The 27,165-nt window shown below is 42.0% G+C and overlaps 1 protein-coding gene across 3 annotated transcripts in view; it reads left to right on the top strand.

Annotated features, from left to right (window-relative positions):
• PAFAH1B1 (platelet activating factor acetylhydrolase 1b regulatory subunit 1) overlaps positions 1-25,276 on the top strand; it is a 62,306-nt gene extending 37,030 nt beyond the window's left edge. For 2 of the 3 annotated variants that reach the window (XM_041001339.1, XM_041001340.1), the window contains exons 3-11: positions 5,400-5,484; positions 5,712-5,786; positions 6,252-6,458; positions 11,676-11,844; positions 14,067-14,169; positions 15,106-15,334; positions 17,870-17,971; positions 19,849-20,005; positions 21,463-25,276. In XM_041001339.1, coding sequence (XP_040857273.1) covers positions 5,400-5,484; positions 5,712-5,786; positions 6,252-6,458; positions 11,676-11,844; positions 14,067-14,169; positions 15,106-15,334; positions 17,870-17,971; positions 19,849-20,005; positions 21,463-21,536 — 1,201 coding nt within the window. In that variant the 3' untranslated portion in view covers positions 21,537-25,276. The remainder of the gene's footprint in view (positions 1-5,399; positions 5,485-5,711; positions 5,787-6,251; positions 6,459-11,675; positions 11,845-14,066; positions 14,170-15,105; positions 15,335-17,869; positions 17,972-19,848; positions 20,006-21,462) is intronic. The other variant, XM_041001342.1, reaches the window with a different exon arrangement.
• The last annotated feature ends 1,889 nt before the right edge of the window (positions 25,277-27,165 follow it).

Raw genomic sequence — 27,165 nt, 5'->3', positions numbered from 1 at the left:
GACATCCCATTCAGGAGCTAGTTTGCATCCCAGTTGCTGCACTTTTGATCCAGCTTCCTGCTTATGGCCTGGGAAGGCAGCAGAGGATGGCTTAAGTTGTTGGGCACCTGCACCTGCTTGGGTCAACTGCAGCTGTTGTAGCCATTTGGGAAATGAACCAGCAGATGATGATTTTTCTCTCTGTACCTCCTCTCTGTAAAATCTGCCTTTCCAAAAAAGAGAAATAAATCCTATTTTTAAAAAAGAGAATAAGCATGTTCTTTGAAACATAGTACAGATAGGATGGCCCAAAGCCTTGGGACCCTGCACCCATGTGGGAAACCTGAAGGAAGTTCCTGGCTCCTGGCTTCAGATTAGCTCAGCTCTGGCCATTGTGGTCACTTGGGGAGTGAACCAGTAGATGTAGGATATTTATTTCTGTCTCTCCTTCTCTGTAAATCTGATCTGCCTTTCCAATGAAAATAAGTTTTTTAAAAATAAAAATTGTTATTATCATTTTGCTTTCAGAGTAGTTTCATTCCCAACTCCACTGCCTGTTAGCCAAAACATTTGTCCCTTTACCTGTGATAAATAGCTGCTGCTTCAGTCTCCTCTACTTTGTGCTATTCTGTGCATCGATATAAATTTGTAAGAAATGCTGGGGACTTTGAGATACTCAGCTTTTATTGTTAGTGCTATCCATTCTCTTTAGAGTTGTAATTTGACTAGTTGATGATAGCAGTCTGTGATAGTGGTGGGGTGGTATGACTGCTGCGAAAGTTACCCTCTGGCATGAAAGAACAGTGAAAGAGATTTTAAGGTAAACTTCATAAAATGAAATCTTAGCATTTTATGTAAATTTGGGATAAATTAGAAAGCAAACTATTTCATTTGTTATTGTTAAGGGGTTTTTATTATTATTATTCAGTATACTGCTTTCTAAGATTTATTTATTTTTATTTGAAAGACGAAAGGAGAGATAGAAAGATCCTCCATCCACTGGCTCACCCTTCAGATGACTGCAACAGCTGGAGCTGAGCAAATCTAAAGCCAGGAGCTTTTCTGGGTCTCCCACGTGGGTGCAGGGGCCCATGCACTTGAGCCATTCTTCACTGCTTTCTCAGGCCACAGGCAGAGAGCTGCATGGGAAATACAGCAGTCAGGACACAAACTGCAGGGCCCTTATGGGAAGTTTAGGATTAGCAATTATCCTGGGCCCAGTTACAGTAGTTTAAGTAGGAGTATCGCCAGTTGTTTGATGCGAAGTCTGAGACAGTTGAGGGGTGGAGTTTTGTGAGAGATGGCTCTTTAGTCTGCTGCTTCCCTCCCAAGTGACTGCAACAGTCAGACTGAGGCCATGCTGAAGCCAAGGGGCCCAGGCATTTGGGTGTTCTTCCTCTGCTTTCTCAGGCTATAAGCCGGGAGCTGGAATGGAAATTGAGCAGCCAGGATTTGAACTGGTGCCCATAAGGGATATTCACCCCACAGCAGCCATTTTGTTTCTTATGCCCTGGCTGCCCCCTGCTGAAAGTTCTGAAGCCACAGCTGCTAAGTTCAGCTGATTTTTTTAGCACCAGATTGTGTTTATTTGACTTATCTTTCTGTTATTATTGACTCTCTGTGTTTCTTTGAAATGCTTTTCCATTGACTCACTCACATGCTGCAGACTTTACCATGGTAGGCCCATTTGTTCCCTCATCACTTCTTAAATGTTAATATCTGTTAGAGTTCTGGCATTTACATTATAGTTTTTTTCTTTTACTCTGTATCATCATCTTCCTAAATGCATTTTCCTGTCATAGTGTTAACTGCTATTACCTCTTTCCTACTTTCCCCATCTATTTCTTTTGAGCTTCTGACCTGTATGTCCATTATCTTTTATGTCATACATTTTTACTTGGTCTACCTTATAATTACTTCAGGTCCGGATATTTAAAATTGAATTGAGATTCCTACCATAACTTACACCCTTTCCTTTTCTGTGGAAGTAACTGTTAGCACCTTGCATATCTAGTCAGTTACCTGAACAGTAAAATCAAGTGTTTAAAAATATAGGGGCTGACACTGTGACTCAGTGGGTTACAGCTGACAGTACTGGTATCCTTTATTAGTCAGTTTGCTTGCTGGTTTCCAGTTCACTTCCTGGCTGCTCTATTTCCAATCCAGCTCCTTGCAGATGTACCTGGGAAAGCAGCAGAGGATGACCCAAGCACTTAATCCGTGCACTGTTCTTCCAGGGAAACCTGAAAGAAGTTTTGAGCTCCTGGCTGGGGTCTGGTCCTGCACCAGCCTTTGTAGCCACTGGGGAGTGAACCAGCAGATGGGAGATCTGTCTTCCTCTTCCACCTTCCTTTCTCTCTGTAACTCTTTCAAATAAATGAGTGTAAGCTTACCTGGTTTTGTGTCGGGGGCTTTTTTGTTAGATTTCAGGCCATTTGTGGGGTAAGCCTGTGGTGTATCAGTTCAAGTTCCACCTGGACTGCCTGTGTCTCATATCAGACTGCCTGGGTTTCAGTCTTTTTTTTTTTTTTTAAGATTTATTTTAATTGGAAAGTTAGATATACAGAGAAGAACATCTTCCATCCGATGATTCCCTCCCCAGGCAGCCACAATGGCCGGAGCTGCGCCAATCCGAAGCCAGGAGCCCGGAGACTCTGCTGGGACATGAACCAGTGCCCATATGGGATCCCGGCACATGCAAGGCGAGGACTTTAGCTGCTAGGCCGCTACGCAGGGCCCTTGAGTTTGAGTCTTGAACCTACTCTGATTCTAGCATCCTGCAGGCTAAGGCTCAGGTCATTGAGTTGCTACTCCTGAGGGAGACCTGAATTGAGTTGTCGGCTCCTGGGTTCTACTTGATTCAGTCTTGGCTGTTGTGAGCATTTAGGGAGTTATTTTACTGCTTGCTGGTTTAATGACTTCAGAAAAAGTACTCTTCAGATAGCTGAGCTTGAGAGTACACTTTAGTACCTACTTTGGTGGGTCTTTTTGGGATCCAGAGACAGTAAATAGAGACTGGTGTTGTGATGTGCACATTAAATCACTGCCATGGATACCATAGCTGTATTGAAGTGTCTAGGTTGAATTTCGCCTCTGCGCTTCTGCTTTGCCTTCTTTTACCTGAGAGCTAGAGGTGATGACCCAAAGTACTTGGGTTCCTGTCACCCCTATGGGAAACCTGAATGGAATTCTTTGCTCGTGGCTTTGTCCTGGCACAGCCCTTGCTACTGTGGACATTTGGGGAGTGAACCAGCAGCTAGGAGATCAGTCTGGTCTGTTTTTTCTTTCTTTCTGTCATTCTGCTTACCAAGAAGACAAGTAAATATTTAGGAAGAGAGAGAGGGATTTTTGGATTTCTTTTGAAAAGCAGAGTGACAGAAAGAGAGATCTCATTTGCTGGTTCACTTGGCAGATGACCACAGCAGCCAGGGCTGGGCCAGGCTGAAGCCAGGATTCAGGAGCTTCAACCAGGTCTTCCAGATGGGTGTCAGTTCTTGAGCCATCATCTTCTGCCTCCCAGGCCACATTATGTATAGGATGCTGGCATGGAAATATGACAGATACACACCCTGTCTGGGCTGTCCTCACCAGCAACAGCTTGTTGCCACATCAGTCCTAGACAGTAAAAGTTTTTGAACTTGAGTTGAAGAATTTTATAGTAGTGAGTATAATGTATAAAGAGCAGCTCATTTGAGGTGCTACTTTATGCACATTGTATGCAATCTGGCAATTGTATTTGTTAGAAACCTTTATGAAATGAAGGTGATAAAGACATATGATGTTGTGTGGGGCATAAATTGCTACAATTCTTGGAAACCGTTTGGTAGAAATTAAAATATCTTTTTAAAAATCTGTGTGTTGGGCCCAGCATGGAAGCCTAGTGGCTGAAGTCCTCTCATACCAAGGATTCCATATGGCAGCTGGTTCATGTCCTGGCAGTTCTACTTCCCTTCCAGCTCCCTGCTGTGGCCTAGAAAGCAGTTGAGCACGGTCTAAAGCCTTGGGACCCTACGCGCTCATGGGTGACCTGGAAAAAGCTTCTGGCTCCTAGCTTCGGATCAGCTCAGCTCCGGCCATTGCAGCTAGTTGGAGAGTGAACCAGTGGACAGAGGATCTTTCTGCCTCTCCTTCACTTCATAAATCTAACTTTCCAATAAAAATAAATAAATATTTTTTAAAAATCTATGTATTTGATTCAGATGTAAAGATGTTAGATGACCTTTATCTACATGGATATTTTTTGGCAACATCATTTAAATTAATAGAGAATTAGCCCCTGAACATCTAACTGTAGATCGGTTTCTTTAATAAAATTGGGTGTCCATATAAGAATGTTGTATCATTGATACTGTAAGTGAATATTGACAAAAAATACTGATAATTAGGTTGACTTGTTTAAAAGTGATATGTTGAAAGAAGTGGTGATCATCTCTGGAAGAATACGCACAACGTGGGATGATGCCATGGCAAAGTAGGATAAGCCTCCACCTCAGTGCTGGCATTCCATATGGGTGCCAATTTCAGTCCTGGCTGTTCCCCTTACAGTCCAGCTCCAGCCACTGTGACCATTTGGAGAGTGAACCAGCAAATGGAAGTTCTCTTTCTCTTGTCTCTCCTCTCTATAAATCTGCCTTTCAAATAAAATTAAAGAATACAGGAAACACTAAGTGGTTGCTTTAGGGATGGGATATTCAGAATCAGTGATAGGAAAGGACACTTGATCTGCATCTGTAAACTTAAAATGTTTAACCTTGTTTGTATATTAGCTTTCAGATTGCGTAGTTCAAAAATGTGTTAAAGGAAATTTCAAATAAAAGCTGTCTAAGACTCAAAAGAATTGAGTCACAGATGAATTAGGTATGTTAGGAAGGTAGCCCATGTTTCCTTCTCTGAAAGAACAAAAGACAGCACCCTTTTAGCTTGTCTAACTTCCCTAATTCTCAGGGACTGTCCTGCTGTGATAGGGCACTGTTCAAGACTTTGCTTTCACCTGTTCCAACAGTTTGTATTTCTGATGTTAAGTATGTAGAACTTTATCCAGACATATTTCTGTAAAACTAACACTCAGTTGGGAGTGGGGAATAATACTCAGTTGCTCGTCAAGTGTAACAGGGAGTAAGAAGATGTTAAGTTGATGAATTGTGTCACAGGTTGATATTACATAAACCCTATCTTGTCCATAGCTTTTGAGGTAAAACTTAGGAATAATTAATATTGTGGATGTACTTTGAGGTACTAAGTGCTTTACATGTAATGTAGTCCTTTTGTATGAAGCATTTGAGTGATTTAGAAAGTTAGTTTTCAATTAAATATTTAACTCAGTCTTGGGAGATTTGAAGTAGTAGTATTTCTTTATAATAGAAATTATTAAAAAGGAAATTATAGGATTGTAGAAGTCATTTGAAATTGTTTTCTTTCAGAAATCGAGCTATAGCAGATTATCTTCGATCAAATGGCTATGAAGAAGCATATTCCGTTTTTAAAAAGGAAGCTGAACTAGATATGGTATGTTTGACTTTTTGCAATTATCTGTAGTTAATGAGTGTATTTTACTTAAGTATCAGTATAGTAAACTTTGTTAATGTGGTTTACTTGACATTTAACTTGATTTTTACATTTTTCTTTAATGTACAGTCATTTTTTAGCAATGTTTGAAATTAGAGCTGAATGGTCTCTGGCTTCAACCATCATATTTTAAGTCATTTTTTAAAGTTCTCTTTTTTTTTCTTTAGAATGAGGAATTAGATAAGAAGTATGCTGGTCTTTTGGAAAAAAAATGGACATCTGTTATTAGATTACAAAAGAAGGTAACAGACTTTTCTTCTTCAAAGTTAATTTTTAATTTCCTTTGTTAAACTTTGATCTGGACAGATCACTGCTGATTAATGTTAATTTATGCAGCTTGGGGTATGGGCTGGGCTTCTCCAGCATCCCGGCTTTGAGGAGTTGGTATGGTTAAGAACTAATGCATTTGTGCTTTTAGAAGGGTAACGTGGGAGCCAGTGTTGATTAGCATAGCAATGTAAACGGTGGTTTGGAAAGAACTTACTGAAAGGAGAAATCTTGGTGGACTGCTGTTCCTCTGGTTAGTGGTAGAAGCCTCTGCAACCCAATGTAAATTGAGAGCTTTGGCACTCAGGTTTTCAAGGTATAATTCAAATCTGACAGATGCCTTACAAATCACTAAAATAGCAAAAATCCTGAAAGCAGAGATGAAAAAAATTATGCTGTTTTTATTGGAATCTATCTGTTCATAACTGTTCTGTCTCAAGGTTATGGAATTAGAATCAAAGCTAAATGAAGCAAAAGAAGAATTTACTTCAGGTGGACCTCTTGGTCAGAAACGAGACCCAAAGGAATGGATTCCCCGTCCACCAGAAAAATATGCCTTGAGTGGTCACAGGAGTCCAGTCACTCGAGTTATTTTCCATCCTGTGTTCAGTGTTATGGTCTCTGCGTCAGAGGATGCTACAATTAAGGTAATCTTTTTTTTAAAAAAAAGAAAGAAAGAAAAAGACACTGATTGGGTGAGAAATTAAAGTATCCAGAACAAGAACTTGAGCAGGATAGAAAGGACTCTTAAGATTGTGAAGGATTTGGAAAGAATTCAAATAAAATTTCATTGAATCTCTTGAGGCACACAGCCGTATTCACTGATGAGCTTGAGAAAATGCAGTATTGTTAATTCAGGCTGGCAGTAGGTCACCTCATAGTCAAATTATTTTTTGTTCTTGGAGAATAAAGTATGTGTCCTACTTTATTGTATTTTTTTATTGGAAAGGCAGGTATACAAAAAGAAGGAGATACAGAGAGAAAGATTTTCCATTCACTGGTTTACTCCCCACGTGGCTGTAATGGCTGGAACTGAGCCAAGGCGAAGCCAGAGGAACTTCTTCCAGGTCTCCCACATTGGTGCAGGGTGCTAAGATGTTGGGCCATCCTCTGCTCCTTCCCAGGCCACAAGCAGGGAGCTGGGTGGGAAGTGGAACAGCCAGGATTAGAACTGGTAGCCATATTGGATCCCAGCAGATATATATATCTAATTGGAAAGGCAGGCTTGCAGAGAGAAAGATCTTCCATCCATTGGCTCACTCCACAAATGAATGCATTGGCCCAGCTGGGCTGATATGAAGCTGGGACCTAGGAGCTTCTTTGGGGTCTCCCACGTGGGTGGCAGGGTCCAACCACCTGAATTGTCTTATTGCTTTTCCCAGGCGATTATAGGGAGCTGGATGGGAAGTAGAGCAACTGGGATGGGAACTGGTGACCATATGGAATGCTGGCACAGGTACAGGCTTAACCTGTGACAGTGCTGGCCCAGTGAGTCCAGTTTCTAAATCAATCACTTCCCGCTTGTAGGCTGGTGGTCATAGGGTAGACTGCAGAATAATTTTAAGTTTCTGCTTTCATATAAGTCTTTTGTTACGATGTACTAAAAAATGACAACTTTTAAAAAAATATGTTTTGTAAGTATATTTTCATCCACATGAAAAAAGAGAGGGAAATATCTTCATTAACTGATTAACTCCATAAATTACACATACAACAGCAAGACTTGGACATACTGGAGACAGGAACCCAGAACTACATCCTGGTCTCCTCCATGGATGGCCAGGACCAAGTAACTGAGTTGTCGTCTGCTGCCCTCAGGCTGCATCAGCAGGAAGCTGGATCTGAATGGAGGAGCTGGGACTGAGCCTGGCACTCTGAGGAGAAATCCAGGTTTTGCTAGCAGTGTGCAGTGGTTTAACCGACTGCCACAACACCCGCCCTTACAGCTGCCATTGGGAGTTGTTGGAGGAAGAAACCATCTCAAATAGATGTATTGACTTTTGCAGCATAAAGAAAATTAAAGTGCCATCTTAAATATCTGTTAAGCAACTGTATTACAAGTGATAGCTTTAAGTTTTCCATTTAAAATTGTAATTTTAAATGCAACTACTAGTAGTTTTCGTTTCACCAATGAAAAGTACCTGTGCATAGTCAGCATGTTTTATTTGGTTTATTTTTTATTTATTTTAGAGTTGGTTCACTTTCAGTGGTTTCAGTTATTCTATGATCAACCACACTCCAAAACTATGATACAGTACGATAAGATTTTGAAAGATACCACATTCACGTAACTTGATATATAAGTGTGATTAAATTTCTTTCAATGCCTTGTTTATAAATTTTATCATAGGTATATTAAATGAGAAAACGTATGCACATGCACACACAGGCTCAATCCTTTATGCAGGTTCAGAACACAGTTCCTGAGGCTGGGGCTGCTGCTGTTAACACAGAATCATACTTTTTGTAAGAGTGATTTGAGGAAGATATTTCACTTAGCACTTGGACCATCCTCTGCTACTTTTCCAGACACATTAGGAGGGAACAGGATCAGAAGTGGAACAGCCAGGATTCAGTAGAGCAGCTGGGAGTGAAACCAGTACCCAAATGGGGTGCTGGCACTGCAGTGGCCCAACCTGCTCTGGCACAGCGCTGGCCCCGATTTCCACATTTGAAAATCAGTCTGGGCAATATAGTGTTAGCATTTTCCTTCCCCCACCCCGTTTAATTTGTGACAAAATTCAAGTTAGGATTGGGAGAGCTTTGTTAACTTGATTGAGGGTAAAGGAAAATAACTGAAAAACATAGGAGACGTGGTTCTTAGGTAAACAGGTCTGCTCTAAGGTCAGAAACCAGGGCCAGGATGAGTAGTTTCTACACTGTACTGGAGTTTCTTTCCTGTGCAGCAATGAAGAAGTGAAAGGCATATAGATTGGAAAAGAGGAAGTGAAGTCTTTATTTGCAGATTTTGTGATCTTCGTTGAAAGTGCCCAGGAATTTATCACAAAAAGAATGATGGCTGAATTTTACAGAATCTGAGGATACTAGGTTAGTATTAAAAAAGTCACTGTAGGAGTGGGCTTTAGGCACAGTGGTTAGGAACTGCATGTCCCAGACTGGAGTGTCTGAATTCAGTGCTTGCCTCTGGCTTACTGTCTCACTCCAGCTTCCTAGTAATGTAAATTTTAGGAGGCAACAATGATGCCTGAAGTAATTGGGTTCCTGCCAACCATGTGAAAGACCACAGTTCAGTTCCTGGCTCCCAGCTTCCTTCTTGGCATAGCCTTGCTTCTCGTGTGTGTTTGAGCAGTAAACAGGAGTAGGTGCTTACCATGTCTTCTAAAAAAATTTTTTAATTGTGTTTCTATCTATAAATTAACAATAATTGAAAAATCAAAGTACATCTATACTGGCATCAAAAATCAGTGAGAATAATAGTAAATCTTAACAAAATGTGCACAGAACGAAACAATTAAGTACATGAAAGTAACATGTTTAGTTGATAAAATTCTACTTGTATTAGAGTTCAGATTTCCTGTGAAAGAAGCATTTTAGGGCTAATTTTAAGTCACAGCACATTAAGCCACTGCTTAGGACACTTATCTCACATTGAAGTGCTAACTTGAGTCTTGCCTGTTCTACTTTTGATCCAGCTTCTTGGCCAGTGTGACTGAGTAGCAAATGATCACCCAGGTACTTGGGCCGCTGCTGCCATGTGGGAGACCTGGAAGGAGTTAAGTTACAAGTTCTGGCTTTGGCCTGACCCAGCTCTTGCTGTTGTAGTGCTCTGGCAAGTGAATGAGTGGATGGAAGGTGTCTAGTACTCCCCAATTGCCCCCTGCCGCCTTCCCACTGCCGTCCTGCCTTTCAAGTAGAAAAAAATTTTTTTAAGATTTATTTATTTTTATTGGAAAGTCATATACACAAAGAAGAGCAGAGACGAAGAGGAAGACTTTGTGAATGGTTCAATCCATAATGGCCTCAACAGCCGGAACTAGCCAATCCAGAACCAGGAGCTTCTTTCAGGTCTCCCACACGGGTGCAGTCTTTGGGCTGTGCTTGACTGCTTTCCCAGGCCACAAGCAGGGAGCTGGATGGGAAATGGGTCACTGGGACATGAACTGGTGCCTGTGGTGCTCATTTGGGATCCTGGTGTGTGCAAGGCAAGGAGTTTAGCCACTAAGCTGCTGCGCCGGGCCCTCAAGTAAATAAATCCTAAGAAATATATTTTGTAGGGCTGGTGCAATGGCTTGATTGGCTAATCCTTAGCTTGCAAGTTCCGGCATCCATATGTCTCATTCTTCCGCTTCTGATCCAGCTGGCCTGGGAAAACAGGCTGGTCCAAAGCCTTCGGGTCTTGTACCGGTATGGAAGACCTAAAAGTGGCTCCTGGTTTCAGACTAGCTCTAGCCATTGTGGCCGTGTGTTGAGTGAAACAACAGATAATGATTAGTAAATTTGTAAATAATTAGTAAACAATATTTTTCCAAGAGATATTTTTATGTAATTTTGATGATGTAGAAATTTATATTTTTTATGTTACAATGTCATGTTCATTCTTTTTGGATATAAAATTTCTGTTTAGCCAATTCTTTTTTTCATTTATTTATTTTATGTTTTTGTTATATTTTTGACAATCTTTACATAGTTAATTAGGGTAAATAGGAAAGTGGGTAAGACTATTATTTCCATATTGTTTCCTTCATGTTTAAAGGGGGATATTAAGGGAGAAAGCCCACCCAGTTTCCCACTCACCCTAGGTCCCGGAAGTAGGGCATGCTCCAAGGTTCTTGTTCAAGTGGTTTTAATGGTTTACCAGTTATGAATCGCTGCCATTCTTGCCACTCCAAGCTCGATGAGATCTTTAAAGAATCCATGGATTGACATAGTCCATCATAGAGTCTCCGTTTGCTCACTATTTCGCTGCCAACATATAGCTGAGGTGGTTGATTGACCTGTTCTGTCTTACGTCTTTTCTTGGTTAGGGTTCTGAGTCCAGCATTTCGGTTGGGGAGATCCCCAAGAAACTTTATCTGATGTGTTCCCAGACCAGATTCTTGTATGTACTAGCAAGTACAGAGCCCGGCACGGTCTATCGCCCCAATCAGCTGGTAGTTGCAGTTGCTGGGTTGGTTCTGTTTTCAGCCCCAACTTCCACTGGAACCAATGGTGTTGCAGTCCAGCCTGGTTCTGCCCAGCACATACTCGGCCCTTGCATAAACCAGTGGGAGCTGCAGCCTAGTCAGAGCGACCCACAATAACCCCCACCAGGCCCGCCTCCTACACTGGTTTGCCAGTATGTGTAGCTGTAGTCCAGTCTGTCCCACACCCCATTCGTTAGCCAATTCTCTGATGTTGAATATTTAGATGTTTGCAGATGCAGTTTATAAAGTTCATACACCCTACTTCACAGATAGTTGTATTCATTATGAAAAGTATAGACTCAGTTTGATTTTAGAACAGAGAATTGGTGTGGGTTAAAGAATGAACTTTGGGCTGTCATTTGCACTCTGTTGTTGTTGATAGTATATTTTTGAACCAAATCTTTTTCTGTTATTGATGTTTTCTATTCCTTCAGAAAAATTGCCTTCAGTTTTTTGTTGTTCAGTTCAGTTTTTTTTTTAATAAAATGCTATTCTTGAACAGTGTATATCTTATAAAAACTTTCTTTGACACGTTATTATAGCAGAACGAGTATTCCTCCGTTTTCCCTAAATATTGTATTTGTAAATGCATATAACTTGAAGATGAGGTGTCTTCTGCTTGTTGTTCGGTTAATTGGTAGTGTGCTAGAGTGGCCTGCTGGGTGCAGATGTAAAATGAGAAAGAGGTTGATGTTAACAAGTCTTCTTTTCACTTGACAGGTGTGGGATTATGAGACTGGAGATTTTGAACGAACTCTTAAGGGGCACACAGACTCTGTACAGGACATTTCTTTTGACCACAGTGGCAAGCTCCTGGCCTCCTGTTCTGCAGATATGACCATTAAACTATGGGATTTTCAGGGCTTTGAATGCATCAGAACCATGCATGGTAAGGCTAGAAGATAGTACCTTAATAGTGATTCCTACAGTGATACTTCATACATAAGAATATTGGTTTGTTTGATTTTTAAAAGGGTTATTTATTTTGGGGCTTGTCACAACAGCCTAGTGGCTAAATCTCTCTATTGCATCCTCTGGGATTCCGTGTAGGCACTGATTTGTGTCCCAGCTGCTCTGCTCCTTTTCCAGCTCCTTGTTTGTGGCCTGAGAAAGCAGTTGAGGATGGGCTAGAGCCTTGGGACCCTGCACCCGTGTGAGAGACCTGGATGAAGCTCCTGGCTCCTGGCTTTAGTTCGTCTCAACAATGGCCATTGCAGCCACTTGTGGAGTGAACCAGGGGACAGAAGATCTTTCTGTCTCTCCTCTCTAAATCAGCCTTTCCAATAAAAGTAAATAAGTTTGTTTTATTTTGTTTTTGAGAATTTTCTTAAAAAGATTATTTATTTTTATTGGAAAGATTTATAGGAGAGACAAAGTTCTTGCATCTGCTGGTTCACTCCATAAGTGGTCACAACAGCCAGAGCTGAGCCAAAACTGAGCTTCTTCCAGGTCTTCCCTGCAGGTGCAGGGTCCCAAAGCTTTAGGCCATCCTCCACTGCTTTCCTCTAGGTTATAAGCCAAGGAGCTAGATCAGAATTGGAGCACTTGGGACTTGAGCCAGTGTTCATATGAGATGCCAGTGCTTGTAGATGTAGAATTTGCAATTTGAGCCATTACACTAGCCCCCAAAATACTGGTTTCAAACAGGGTACATTTTCTCTGCATTAGACTCTTTTATGTGTTGTTGGAGGATCAGCCATAGTAGTTTACATAAGGGTGATTTGTTCCTTTATTTGTTTCTTCGTTTAAAAAAAATACCTGGGGGCCCGGTGCGATAGTGTAGTGGTTAAAGTCTTCGCACGCGCCTGGATCCTATATGGGGGCCAGTTCTAATCCCGGTGGCCCGCTTCCCATCCATTTCCCTGCTTGTAGCCTGGGAAAGCAGTCGAGGATGGCCCAAAACCCTGGGACTCTGCACCCACATGGGAGACCCGGAAGAGCTCCTGGCTCCTGGCATCAGATTGGCTCTGCTCCTGCCATTGCAGCTGCTTGGGGAGGGAACCGTCAGATGGAAGATCTTCCTTTCTGTCTCTCCTCCTCTCTGTACATGTGCCTTTCCTATGAAAATAAATAAATCTTTAAAAAAAAAAAAACAAAAACCTGCCAAACTACTTACTTTCTTTAAGGAAGAGAAATGGATGGTGCTCTTATTTTTTTCTCCTGTTTTTCTGTCTTGAAGCTGAAGTGCAGAAAGGTGGTGTACTAAAGGCACTGCCCTGAGTCCCTTGTTCCCTTCAGGGAGCCTCTGTGTAAACACTTGTCCTTGTTGGTAGCATCTCCAGGTTGCACTTGGAAAACTTTTTCTCAGGCAGTGTTGGTTTGAGGAAAGAGGGTGAGCTTTAGAATCAGATGCCTGCTTGTTCCCCCATGGCGTTAAAAATATTTAACCTCTTTCATCTGGAAAATAAAGATGGTAGCACCCAAGTCCTCGAGCTATCCTAAGGCTAAAGGAGATTAGGTACTTTAGGCGTCTGGGTGCAGTGCATAGAAGTTGCTCACTAAATGGGGATTTTTGTTGTTTCTCAGGACATGATGAAATGTGAAGGCTGGGATTCTATGTTTAGCAATGAAATTTTTAAAGGATTGATTAAAATGTGAATGCATAGAAGATGAGGTTCGAAGAATGGATTTTATTTCCCACATCAAATGCATTAAGGAAGTTTACCAGTTAGAGCAATTCTGGCAAATTCATTTGTAAAAATTCTCTATTTACATTTCATTAAATTGTGTCTTATTGCTCTGATTTTTAAAGGGGGGGTTACAACAATTTTATATTCCTTAAAATAACATGATATTTGTGAATATAATTCTCTGGAACTTTTTCCACAAAGGACAGCTGATAATTGCTAAGAATGATGTATATGGGATAGTGTTATTTTTTCTCCTACGGAAATCAACAAAATGATAATCCTCAAACTGATCCTTCATGATTTTAAATCAATTGCTGAAATTTGATCATAAGCAGAGCTGTTTATGGTTTGTTTTGTACATCGAGGTATTTTACCTTGTGTATTTAGAACTTGCTGTTGTATTTAAAACCCCATGGTAAGCTGAAGTTTAATTGCTCTTGATGTTAGATCATGTTACCCTCTTTTTTTTTGTATATTTTAGGCCACGACCACAATGTCTCTTCAGTAGCCATCATGCCCAATGGAGACCACATAGTGTCTGCTTCAAGAGATAAAACTATAAAAATGTGGGAAGTACAAACTGGGTAAGTAGGTTTAGTAGCAAAAGAATCAACCTAATCGATATTAAAGACACAATCAAAACAAAATTGGGTGCTGAGTGTTCTTAGCAGTTGTGGTTTTAATGAATGACCAACATGATAGTTGTATAGTTTAAAACTAACTCATGTTTTCTTTAAATGCTGTTTGAATATTTTCCACATTAAGGAATACAGAGGCACGGTCATTGAGAGCTTTGTTTAAGGACTTACTTTCTTTGTAGTCTTCAAGGTGATTTGTGTGGGTTTAGATTAAAATGTAAATAATGTTTGCTTGCACTTAGAATTACACTTGATTGTTACAGTTAAAACCTTAATTTGTTGCTCTTTTATAGATTAGTAAAGCATAGCATTATTCCAGTATGGCTAGAAATATTTTTGTTAAATTTATCTTGTATGTGTAGTCTTGAATGATTTTATTGCTGTTTTTTTAACAAAAATAATTTATTTGAAAAACCCCCACATATACAGAGTGCAGGAAGTTCCCCACATACTTGCAGCTCAGTCTCTCACTTGAGCCATTCGCTGCTACCTTCTGATCTATGCATTAGCAGGAGGCTGGAGTTGGCAGTGGAGGACTTCAGTAACAGAATGCAGGCATACCAAGGAACAGCTTTGTTAAGAACTGGCCAACTGCCCAGCCTCAAAGAGTCTTTCTTTGTATGGTGTACCTTGTAGATTCTGTTGATTCGGTTACCTTTTTAACGATGCTTGCTCATCAGAGTATGTGAATTGACATGTGACTTTCTGGCATATCCTCATCTTGTATTAACCAACATTGTCTATTTCCACTACTGATTTTCATTTCTGTAATTTGACAACCCCTCTATTCCAATGCATAACTTTTTTTCCCTTCTTCTTTATATCATTTCTGGGATGTATCCTAATGGTTGTCACTCACAGTGTAATTACTTATTTTGACAGCTACTGCGTGAAGACATTCACAGGACACAGAGAATGGGTACGTATGGTGCGGCCAAATCAGGATGGCACCCTGATAGCCAGCTGTTCCAATGACCAGACTGTGCGTGTGTGGGTCGTGGCAACAAAGGAGTGCAAGGCTGAGCTCCGAGAACACGAGCACGTGGTAGAATGCATTTCCTGGGCTCCAGAAAGCTCATACTCTTCCATCTCTGAAGCAACAGGATCTGAGGTATTGTATGATTTAAGTGTCATTTCATACTTTTATTTCTGATATCTTAGAATCTTAGAGCACTAAATAACTTCTTTAATCCCAGTTCCAAAGTTGCTGATTCCTTAAAAATTTTGCATCTCAGATTTCTGGGTCTTAAAACACTGCCTTTTTTTTTTTTTTTTTTTTTTTTTCCTCTAATAATGATTACATGGTTGATCAGGCTGGGAAAGATTGAAGTTTAGGGAAAATTGGGTAAATTCATTGCTTCCAAATTTGCTGTTTCATCTTGTTGTTCCTGGGGGAAGGGGAGAAACAAAGGGGAAAACCACTCACGACTTTCCACACGTCCCAGTACCCAGGGATGAGGAACTGCCACCCGATATCAGCCCAGAGTGTCAATGTGTACATATTCTAAGGGTTCTGTCCAAGTGGTTTTGATAGTTCTCGAATGCTGCCAGTTTTACTGATCTGAGGATGATGTCAACCTACCAATGTCTCTTGGCTGCATTCACTGAGATTTTTGGCTGTCATTGTTTGGGGTAGTTGTCTAGTTCTGTTCTTCTGCTACAGAACCAAATATGTTGCCATGTTATCCTTTTACAACAAGGCCTGTGTCCACTGCTCCCCTTTTTCATTAAGTAGGACATGTTCTTGCAGGCAAGTCCAAGTACCTGAGATAGGTGTCCATCACCGAGTCACCCACCCCTGAGGCTCATAACCCTGGCACCTACCTCGCAGGTAGGCCCCAAGACCTAGGCCAGCAATCTGAGCTCCACCCAACCCCTCACCCCGGGGCTCACAAATGCGGCTTCCTCCTAGTAGGTGGGCCCTGGGACCCGTGCCAGGTGACCCAAGCCCCACCAGATCCCCCATCCCCAGGGTTCACAAAATCAGTACCCACCTAGAAGGCAAGCCCCAGGATCTGGGCCAAGTGACCCAGGACCGGAGCCAAGCTACCTAGGCCCTGTCAGATCTCCCATCCCTGGGACTCACATACCTGAGTCCTGCTGGGTCCAGGCTGGCATGACTTGTCTCACCTCAACATCCATAGCGCAGCCTGTTCTAGTCTAGTCTGTTCCCTGTTCCAGCTCCTGCTGGTAGGTGGTACAGCCTAGCCCAGCCCAGCCTGATTGCTGTCCCAATCCTAATGTAAACTGGCTGGTATTGCAGCCTAGTTCTGCCCTCTACCAGTCCTGCCCTCTACCCTGTGATTCTCAGATCTACCAGTGGGTCTTATGTGTTGGCCCAGACTGGTCTATCCCCAGACCTGATGCACATGTATGCCAGCAGTACTGTAACCTGGCATGGTCTAGGCTGCTCCTTGCCTTGCTTCTTTTGCTCACCTGCAGGGACTTTATCCTAGTGAAGGAGTTTTCCAAGCTCCTCCATCGAATCTTCTGTTGGCAGTTCTCTCACACACCAGTGGGTCATTGGCCCAGGTTGACTTTGTTCACCTCCTGTCGTGACAAGAATAGTGTCCTTACACGACTTGCCACAGCCATTCTGGTTCTTGTTGGTTGTTGCAGCCCAACACTACCCGGTCTGTTACAGCGATACTCTTCCATGTTCCTCTGTCTGTATTTTTGCCCAGTTATTAACATTGCTGTCAGCTGACCTCTGATTTGATGTGTGATAGGGAGACTACAGAGGAGTAAGAGTGGCCATTCAGTGTCCCAGAGATACCACAGGAATTTGTCAGGGCACTTTCACACTTTGAAGAAAAATAATGTTCCTTAACAGGTGTAATTATTTCACATATGAAAGAACAAACAGTGAAAGGCACCACAGTACCTTACTTAGAATGAACGATATTTCCTATAAAGGCCTTTGATACTGTAGACCCTTAAGTACTAGTCTGGGGTTTTGTTACTTTTGATTACGTGCTAAATGAAATAATATTTCTGTGACTGACTATATGGGATCAAAAGTGACCATGCTTATTTATAAACAGCCATTGCTATTGTGGATTTTTAAGTTGTAATAAGTAAACATTCCACTCCACATGTCCTAGTTATTTTTCAAAATGAAGCTTGTGTTTGATCTGTATTTTGGCTGCTTTATTATGTTTTCACATTCTTTAGATTGCCCTCTGGTGGTTGTTACGTGTATTTTATATACCTGGTTCCAGCTGAACTTTCTACAGAAATTTTCTCAGTGTAAATTCATCATTCATTGGTGTTATGGCAACTGAATCTTAACCCAATTGAAGATTTTTTGAATTTTTACATTATCTGAGTCTTCCCGTATAGCTTAGGCATAATGTCAAAGACTGTATTTTAGAACACAATAGAAAAATCACATATTACAAAATTGTGCGTTTATATTTAGGTGGAAAACATTTACACTCCTTACTTCATTTCTTGCAAGAGAAACTGTTTTCCTTCCTTTTTAAACCATTTTCAGAATTTTTTACAGAAAATATTTTATTTGTAAATGGTGATTTTCTGTGTTCACAAAATCCAAAGCTTCAAGCACTCTGTATGCTTAAAAAGTCATTTTTGTCAACGTTAGATAATATTTGCTAAGAAAACTTGGTTTTTATGTTTTCTGTAGACTAAAAAAAGTGGCAAGCCTGGGCCTTTCTTGCTGTCTGGATCCAGAGATAAGACTATTAAGATGTGGGACATCAGTACTGGCATGTGCCTTATGACTCTGGTAAGTTGGCATAATCTCATTGCTGCTTTATTCCAAGTAGTCCATACTGGGCAGGGGATGAGCGGATGTGAGAAATTAACTCCCCATAGCTTTAAAATTTGTCCGTGATGCCTACAGCGGGAGAGAGTGAAGACGTCTGCGTCCGTGGTTCACTGTTCACGTGAATCCTTTGAACTGTGCCCTCTAGAGGTCACGTGGTTAACTCACTGGCTTTATCTTACCATTCTGAAGTTAATGATTCTAACTTTATGATTTGAAAAAGTTTGTCATTTTAGGAGTGTCTAGATTTGTATATGAGGATATTCAGATGCTAGTAAGAGATTGTGGGCAATCCTGCTTGCCTCAAGGAGTTCCGGGGGTTCTTCTGCATATTATTCTCATAACAGCTTTTTAATATGATGGCTGTGTTTCGAAATTCACTAGATGCTAACCATAGCTTCAAGTGATGATATCTGTTCTGGGATATGACAGATACACAGGGAAGCACCATTAGGAACTGGCTTTTATTAGGACTCTGAGGGATTTTTTTGTTTGTTTGTTTCTCTTAGAAAAGATGAGCTACTTTTAAGATCAGAAAGCATTCTTCTTCTGTAACAATATAGTCACCATGGATTTCCCTAGAGTTTTGTGGGTTTTTTTGTTGTTGTTGTTTTGGTTTGGTTTGTTTTTTTTTTTTTTTGCTTCAGATTTATTTAATTTTATCAGAAAGCCAGATTTACAGAGAGAAGGAGAGGCAGAGACAAAGATCTTCCATCCACTGGTTCACTCCCCAAGTGGCTGTAACAGCCCGAGCTGAGCCAATCCAAAAATAGGAGCCAGGAGCTTCTTTCAGGTCTCCTACGTAGGTGCAGGGTCCCAAGGCTTTGGGCCATCCTCAACTGCTTTCCCCAGGCCACAAACAGGGAACTGGATGGGAAAGTGGGGCAGCTGGCATACGAATGGGTACCCATGTGGGGTCCCGGAGCATGCAAGATGAGGACTTTAGCCAGTAAGGCTACCACGCTGGACCCTTACCTGGAATTTATGGTTTCTGTTTTTCTGCCAAAGGATTAGTGACAGGGAGGGAATTTACTTGTTCTGGCATATTTGGTTGGACATAATAAGCATGATTTGATTTCCTACTGAGAATCTCTAATGGTTGGTGACTTTATATGTCACTGTAATAAACCAAGCCAAAGATAACATGGCCTAATCTTGTCCTTTTTATCTAAAGCTATTCACAAAAATGCTACTGACATTTCCATTGCAGGAAAACTTAGAAATGTACAGGAAATCTAAAAGAAGAAATTAAGAATTACTCTCAGATCATTACCATATCTAGTAATACTTTGCAAATATGTGTTTTTTTTTCCCCTAAGTGTGTTTGTATAAATCAGGGGTATCAATTTAACTTTCTCCGGTGATGTTTTATATCTGCGCAAGCTTGTATGATGACTACTAGCCATTTGACAAACCTTTTAAGCTCTTGAAATGTGACTGGTGAAACTGAAAAGCTGAATTAATTGTGTCATAACAGGTGGAAGCTTTACCTGCTGCACTGCAGCTTTAGTCCCAGAGAGATTGTCTATCCACTGACTGACTCCCCAGAAGCCTTGGTGGACTGGGCCAAGCCAAAACCAGGAGCCTAGAACTTCGCATGGGTGCCAGGGCCCCAAGACCTGGGCCAAATGAGAAGTGCAGTAGCTAGGAATCAAATTGGCACTTACAGGTGACAGGATTGAAAGGGATGTGCTGACTCAGTGCCACCAGTGCCTGTCCCATGTGGTGAGACCTGAGCAACCATATTCTGCAATTACCAAAATACTGGTATAGACAGTTAATGTAGATGCTGTCCAGGTCTTCTGTGCTTTTACTAAAATACTTTCTTGGTTTTTAAGGTGGGCCATGATAACTGGGTACGTGGAGTTCTGTTCCATTCTGGGGGGAAGTTTATTTTGAGTTGCGCTGATGACAAGACCCTACGTGTGTGGGATTACAAGAACAAGCGATGCATGAAGACCCTCAATGCGCATGAACACTTTGTTACCTCCTTGGGTATGTAAACATTATAAAGTTTCTGAAAAATTAGATTTTGGTGTGCCAGGTATGACAATTTTATCTGATCACATGGACTTTCACAGGTAAGAAATGACCATGTTTTCAGGGCAGGAGGGAGAAGGCAAGATAAAATCACTGGAATTCCTACTTGCATTTCCCTTTCTCTCATTCGCTGTCTCTCTTTTAGGGTGTGTGCACGTGCACAATTACAGATACACAGAGAGAGAAAATACTCCTTTTGTTATTTCTCTCCCCAGGTGACTGCAATGGCCAGGGCTAGGTCAGTTTGAATTCAGGAGTTTATTTCTGGTTTCCCATGTGGGTGCAGAGACCCAAAGGTTTGAGTCATCAGGCACTTATGAGGAAACTGCATTGTAAGTGGAGCAGCCAGGACTCAAGCTGGAGCCCATGTGGGATGCCAGTGGCATAGGCACAGGCTTAGCGTGCTATGCCACAGAGCTAGCCCTGATTTCCACCTTACAATTTAAGCAAACACGAATTTTCTCCATTGTGTAATATTGGCTTTGGAAACTAGAAGTGTGAAAAGGACATTCATTGACCATTCCAATAGGTAATTTTTCTCTCTTATTAGTTTGCAAGATTCTTGAAAGAAAGTATATTCAGCCTTTCCCTCTCAGATAAATCCACCATCATGTGTCTAGGAATTCAGGAATTGTGTTTCTGTTTAGAAAGCATGCTTTGTGTCATCAGGACTCTATAAAGTGTATGAGGGCCCAGAGCAGTGGCCCAATGGCTGAGTCCTCGCCTTACATGCACTGGGATCCCATATGAGCACTGGTCCCGACTGCTCCACTTCCCATCCAGCTCCCTACCTGTGGCCTGGGAAAGGAGTAGAGGACAGCCCAAAGCCTTGGGACGCTGTACCCACGTGGGAGACCTGGACGAAGCTCCTGGCTCCGCTTTCAGATTAGCGCAGCTCCATCCATTGTGGCCACTTGGGGAGTGAACCAGCGAAAAGAAGACGTTTGTCTGTTCTTCTCTCTGTAGATCTGCCTTTCCAAAAAATAAATAAGCCTTTAATTAAAAAAATAATAAAATGTAGTGAGCACGGTAAGTTACACTGCACACTGTGGTAGGATCTTACAATCTTCTAGCATTGGGCATAAATAAAAGGCCTAGAAGTCTGGAACATAATCACTTCTCAGCCTTTTGGCTAAGATTAAGTATAGAAGTCTGGAACATAGTATTCAGTGAATGACTGTGACAAGACTTGTCGGCAAAGACGGTTGGGCACAGAACTGCACGGGCAGGATGATGGGATCATTTAGATTTAGTTTTTCTAATCCAGTTGATAAATCAACTTGTGCCTCCTAGAGATCTAGGCGTTGAAAACTTGAGTATTCTTAAAACTTGGACTTGCTTTTCTTGTGGCTCATTAAAACTTGTGTCTGGCTCAGTCTGATCTTAAAATAAGCCTTTTCTTTTTCTTTCAGATTTCCACAAGACGGCACCCTATGTGGTTACTGGTAGTGTAGATCAAACAGTCAAGGTGTGGGAGTGCCGTTGATGGAGCCTCATGGCCCCTCCTCCCTTGTTCCTCTGGATGCACTCTGATGATACCATGGTTACCCCATTGAGCTCTGTTTAAATAAATATTGTCCTTTCATGTAAATTATTCTGGATGTAGATTGAGCTTATTAAATGTTACACACAAAGTATTCATGCATGGTGAATCCAAATTGTATACTGTAAATTTACATATGTTGTCTAGACGTACCATAGGGTTTGAAAACCTGGGCTGGCATTGGTCACACCAGGCCTAAGAAGGCAGAAGTTGAATAAATTGAACTAGGGCACTAAACTAAATAGTTGACAGTGTCGTTTTATGTTGATTAGTAATTCCTGTTTTTCTTTCTGCTATCTGTTGGTGCCTGACTTGATGGCCTCATTTGGGGAAAAGTGGTGGTTATTAGGACTTTTTGCTGAAATGTGTATCTATGTAACATCACTTAAGTGTGCTTAATAAATCTTTAAGGATGTTAGATAATAAGGCTACAATTCAAAATCTTCTGAACCATCTATGTAATTAATTGAGGATTACACATTGGAATTGTTGTCATGACACATTTGCCAAATCAGTAGGATACATTTGTTTTGGCAGCCTATCAAGCAAAGGCTAGTGGTATATTTATGTAAGAAAATGATTGTAAATCTCAAGAGAAATCTCAGCAGCTAATGGCAAATCTTTTATTTCGTTTTGGTCTTACTGCTTTGTAAACAGGTTTAAAACACTGTCATACTCTGAGCTATTTTCCACACTAGACATACTTCTAGTCGTAATTTCCATGCTATTAGACTGTATAGTGATGTGATTTCCAGGTAGAATTTAATCTTCCCATTGAGTGTCATGGTACAAATCACTATTTGTTTTTGATGTTTTTAGGGGTGTGCAATGTGCATTACATGATGACAGAAATATGGAAGAGGTTATGTTTGTTCCTTTTAGAGGTGGGAGACAGCAGTTTGCTTTTCAACAGGAATCTGCTATTGACTTGAACTTGTTTTTCATTTACAAGTTAGAAGTGTGACAGGGTTCGATGGAGCGTGCATAAAAACGTACTGTTTTTCACCTTTTGTTTATATAGAAATGTTTATTAAGTATATGGGCATATCTGTAAGAGGGTAAGTCTGTATATGTTCATCACACATATTCACACCTCCTTGTCCTAGGCTCCTGGTTTGTGGAGAAGTGCTACAGTGTACTAGTAGAGTAAATCTGGCCGTGGGAGGCAATGCTTTAGGACAAACCCCTGTTGACCTTCATGTTTCTGAAAAGTAGGTCGGGCTCTCTGGGGGTCTCTCCCAGCTAGAGGAAAGTCACTTCCGTTATCTCTTCCCCCTTCCTGCTCCCCACCCCGCCACGGTGGCCATTCAGCATTTTTACACATCCCTGATATATTGTATATTTTAATCCAAAGTTAATACAAGTAGTTTAAGAAACTTATCCAAGATTTTTGGAATGCTATCCCATTGTCAGATATTAATAAAGAATTCCACTGCTTAGTTAATAACAAGCAAGGTTTTTGTTTTTTAAGAAAGTCATTTGAATTGTTAACAGTGAAATAATGAGTTTAACAAAGAAATTTATTCTGAATTGCATTTTATTCACTTGTGTAATAGTGTTTTTTAAAATGTCCCTTTTAGTTATTTAATGGAAATTTGGTTCCTGTAAAAGACAAAAAGGTGAGAATGAATGTCCTGTAGATACACACGAATAGGCCGTGTGTTACTTAGAAGCAGCTTTCTGTCTAGCTTGTGTCTTTTTGTTTGCTTATTCTTAATAATCCCTGAGAGATGTTTCTGGAAAAGAAAGTGTTTTGAAAACTAATGGCTATTTTCGAGGACAAAAATTCCATCTTCAGCTAATCCCGTAAATGCAGTAGATAACTTTTGGGACATTATTGCCTCACAACCCTGCTTACATTGAGAACCCACTCCCCAGCACTTGCTGTTCTGACTGGACTTTTCTATAAAAGCTATGGAAATTCTCTTTGTTCTCATTTGCTGCTATTTCTTGTCCTGTTTGGAAAAATATAAATGCATAGAAAATGGTGCATCTTAACCTTTGTTTTTACATGTATGAATATCTTGTATTTTAGTTCATTTTTAGCGTGTAGCAACATGAATTGTTTGAGGGTAAGCCACGACATCTAGAAATCACTCAGATCTGAACACCACGAACGGTAAAGCAAAGAGGATGCTGGTATAAAAGACCCAGCCGCTATTGCCGGCTGGCTGATGATGCCGCACATGCCACTGACTGACAGAGGAGGAACGGCTAATCCAAGAGCCAAGTTGTGCCGCCTCGGGAGAGTGCCACGGCCCGCTGCCGACGGGCACCAGACATCCTGCACGTGAGAAGCAGTGAACATTGAATCTCAGGGATGGTCCACACCTGGATCCAAATGGAACGACCCTGTGTGAATAATGAAGGGGGTGGGGAGAGCGGTCCATCCACAATCCGGGATCCCACTTGCCAAGGTTCCCTGCAGTCGTCTGACACTGCCCTGTCGATGCCCTTTCTTACTCTGTGTTCTCTGTTTTCTCTGTCTGCTGTCTAACCCTGTGCCTTGCCTGGGATAAGGACAATGGTGTGACTGGTTTGGATTGTAAGTAGAGGACTTTGATTATTGGTTTAGAGGTTCGCTGCTGCTTTGTCACTTTTTCAATCAAATTGGCCACTTACCTAAGAAATAAAAAGCTGGTAGAATTGCCTTCTCAGATGATTGCTGACTTTTTTGTGTGTGAAAACAGACATTCCAGTGCACCCTGATACAGCGTGCCCAAGAAAGCAGGCCACGGGAGCTGTGGTTAGTAAGCCACGTGGAGAGTAGATGCTCCCTGACCTGGTGTCTGGCTTCTGTGGAGGCTGAGACGTCCCATTCTGTCTGCGTGGTGTGACCAATGGCGCGCCCGGAGCACTGCTCAGACGCTAGCGTGCGGTGCTCGCTGCAGTGTGTGCAAGCTTTGGCTCTAGTCTTGTGTCCGTCCTGCTCTCCTGCTGGCCTCTTTTCTGTTTCTGTGTGAACTTCCAGGTGAATCACTTGTCAAATAGATTTTCTTCTTTAACTTAAAAAAAATATATCTAAAAATAAAGGATATTTTGTTTGTTGACAGTGGTGGCTTGATAATCCTTAAGCAACTGAAGTTTAAATTGTTTAAGGAAAAGGCACTTAACAATGGTTACTCTTTCTGTCCAGCTGTATATAAGTCCAATGTGTTAATTAATCTAGATGATGCAAAGAAGAATCTCTGACAGCAAAGTGACATGTACAAAATTAGTGGACAAAGTTTTTGTTTTTGTTTTCCCGGCAGGGTAGTGGGGAGGGCTACAAGTCATGATGGGACTAAACTGCCTTTTTATCTTTCCACTGTATCATGTAAGTAGCTGATTTTTCATCCTGCCTATCCTTCAGGCGTCCCAAAAGCTCACTCTGAAGAAGTTAGAGGTAAACACAAACTCTTCAAGTTAGAAGTTGATCCTGACACTGACATGAAGGCAAACATTGATTTTCTATGAACGTTACAGAGGTGGTAATCGGAGACAACCGTTCCCCAGATTGTGAGAGTTAACTGAAGACTATTGACACAATTAAATCAGTAAAGGAATGTATATAATATTGCTCTTGTGTTTTACAGTAAGATTTGTTGCTCTCAGACTGTGTAAAACAAAATTTATTCATGTTTTCTGCATATTAAAAAATCTTATTGTACCAATTGGTAAACTATTAAATGCCTATAAAACTAGATGTGATATTTTTTTCCCCTTCTTGGGCACAGATTAATCCTGATATGAAGTGGGGCTGTGCTTACCAATCATGTAAGGGCAAGACATGTGGGCAGCAGGGTCTGGGCATAAGGCCTAGGACTGTGCCAGCAATGGCAGTGGGTTCCTTGCCTGGTGGCTGAGCGCAGAGCTGACTTGGTCAGCTATCTCTACATACACACCCCCTACATCTAGCTACCGGTTGCCGCTACACAGACACACACCTCCGTGCAGGGCTATGTGAGTGGGCCTTGGGGAGAAAGTGCTGCAGCCTGCGTGTGGCAGCTCTGTTCTGGAATGTGACTTGGGCATAGGCTGGCAGTTCCCAACTGCCAGCCAGGAACAAGCTGGGAATGGACATGCATTTCATGTTCCCTGTACCTTGCTCTGCTTGTACGATACATCTTACCAGCAACCTAAATGTGAGGACATTCTAAAGGACAGCTTCCACCCCCTGGTTCACTTGCTTCCTGCTGCCCCTGGTTGAATGAAGCTTGAAACCCAGCCCCAGGTGTGGCTCCCAGGAATCGGTTAGGGTTTCTAGGGTCTGCGTCAGCGGGAGGCTGGTCTGGAGCTGGACACTGCTGTGTAAGTGGGGTCTTAATTGCTAGGCCAACACCTGTTCAATTTTCTAACTGCTAACAAGGACACCCTGTCCCATCTTGGAGCCTCCTATAACCAACCACAATGCAGGCCACTGCTAACCTCCACTGGAAATGGCTGTGGGGAACAGGATGAGAATTGACTTAAGTTATGTCCCCCAAATTCAGGCTCCTCCTTATGAAGTGACTTTCTGACCTATTGGCCAGGCCTAGCCCTGGCTGCTGTGACCATGTGGGGAGTGAACCAGCAGAAAGGAGGGCTCTACTTTTTAGACAACCCTCTAAAAAGTTTGGTTCTAGAAATAGTTTTTATGGTTTAAGTTTTGCCGTGTGTGTGTGTGTGTGTGTGTGTGTGTGTGTGTGTGTGTGTGTGTCTTTTAGAAAGGCAGATTTTAGGAGAGCCAAAGATCTGCTGAGTCATTCTGCAAATGGCCACAATGGCCAGAGCTGAGCCCATCAGGAGCTTCTGCATCTCCCCTGCAGGTACAAGGTCCCAAGACTTGTGGCCATCTACTGCTTTCCCAGGCCACAAGCAGGGAGCTGGGACACAAACCAACATCCATACGGGATCCCAGAGCATGCAAGGTGAAGATTTAGCCACTAGGCTACCACACACGACCCAAGAATAGTTTCTGGACAATAGAAATAGTCACTCAAGCAAAGGGTGGAGGTAGGTGGCTGTTGTGCTGTTGTGCTGTCCAGAGCCCTGCTTGAGTGGAAGACTATTGCTCACCCACGGCCCCTTTTCCTCTGTAGAACGTACTTCATCACTTGGGTTGCCCAAAGTAACTGGTAGCACTAATACATGTAAGGGTTCAGCCAGTGGGCCTGCTTCACGTGCTGTGGAACATGGAGGCTCACGTGCCTGCAACTTTGAGTGGCTGCCTTTGGAGGTCACCCAAGAAAACTCCAACGCTAGGAACCTCCATTTCGGCTGGACCAGGGGCAGGCAACCAAGTTCCAAGCATCAAAGAGTATACTCAGGGTGCCAAGGGCTGCATGCAACCACCACTAGATTCCACTTGCAGTTCAAGTGCACCTGGGAGGCTGCCCTGCCCCATCACCTCCGCCAACCCCAGGGAGCAGGCCTGAACTTCATCCTCCAGCCACCCAAGCTTGTCATGCAGAGCTGCCCAGTCCTCCCAACTCTGAGGGGCAGGTGCCCAGGTCCCCACCATCAGCACTGACAGGTGACATCTGTGTGATCCTCCCACAGTGCTAGGCAACACTAAACATGACCTTGAACTGCACCCCTAGTGACACTGCCC

This window comes from Ochotona curzoniae, unplaced genomic scaffold, assembly GCF_017591425.1.
Source record: "Ochotona curzoniae isolate NIBS_2020 unplaced genomic scaffold, NIBS_Ocur_1.0 scaffold_2453, whole genome shotgun sequence".
NCBI lineage: Eukaryota > Metazoa > Chordata > Mammalia > Lagomorpha > Ochotonidae > Ochotona > Ochotona curzoniae.
The sequence above is the reverse complement of the archived record's forward strand: the minus strand, read 5'-3'. Positions and strand labels throughout refer to the sequence as shown.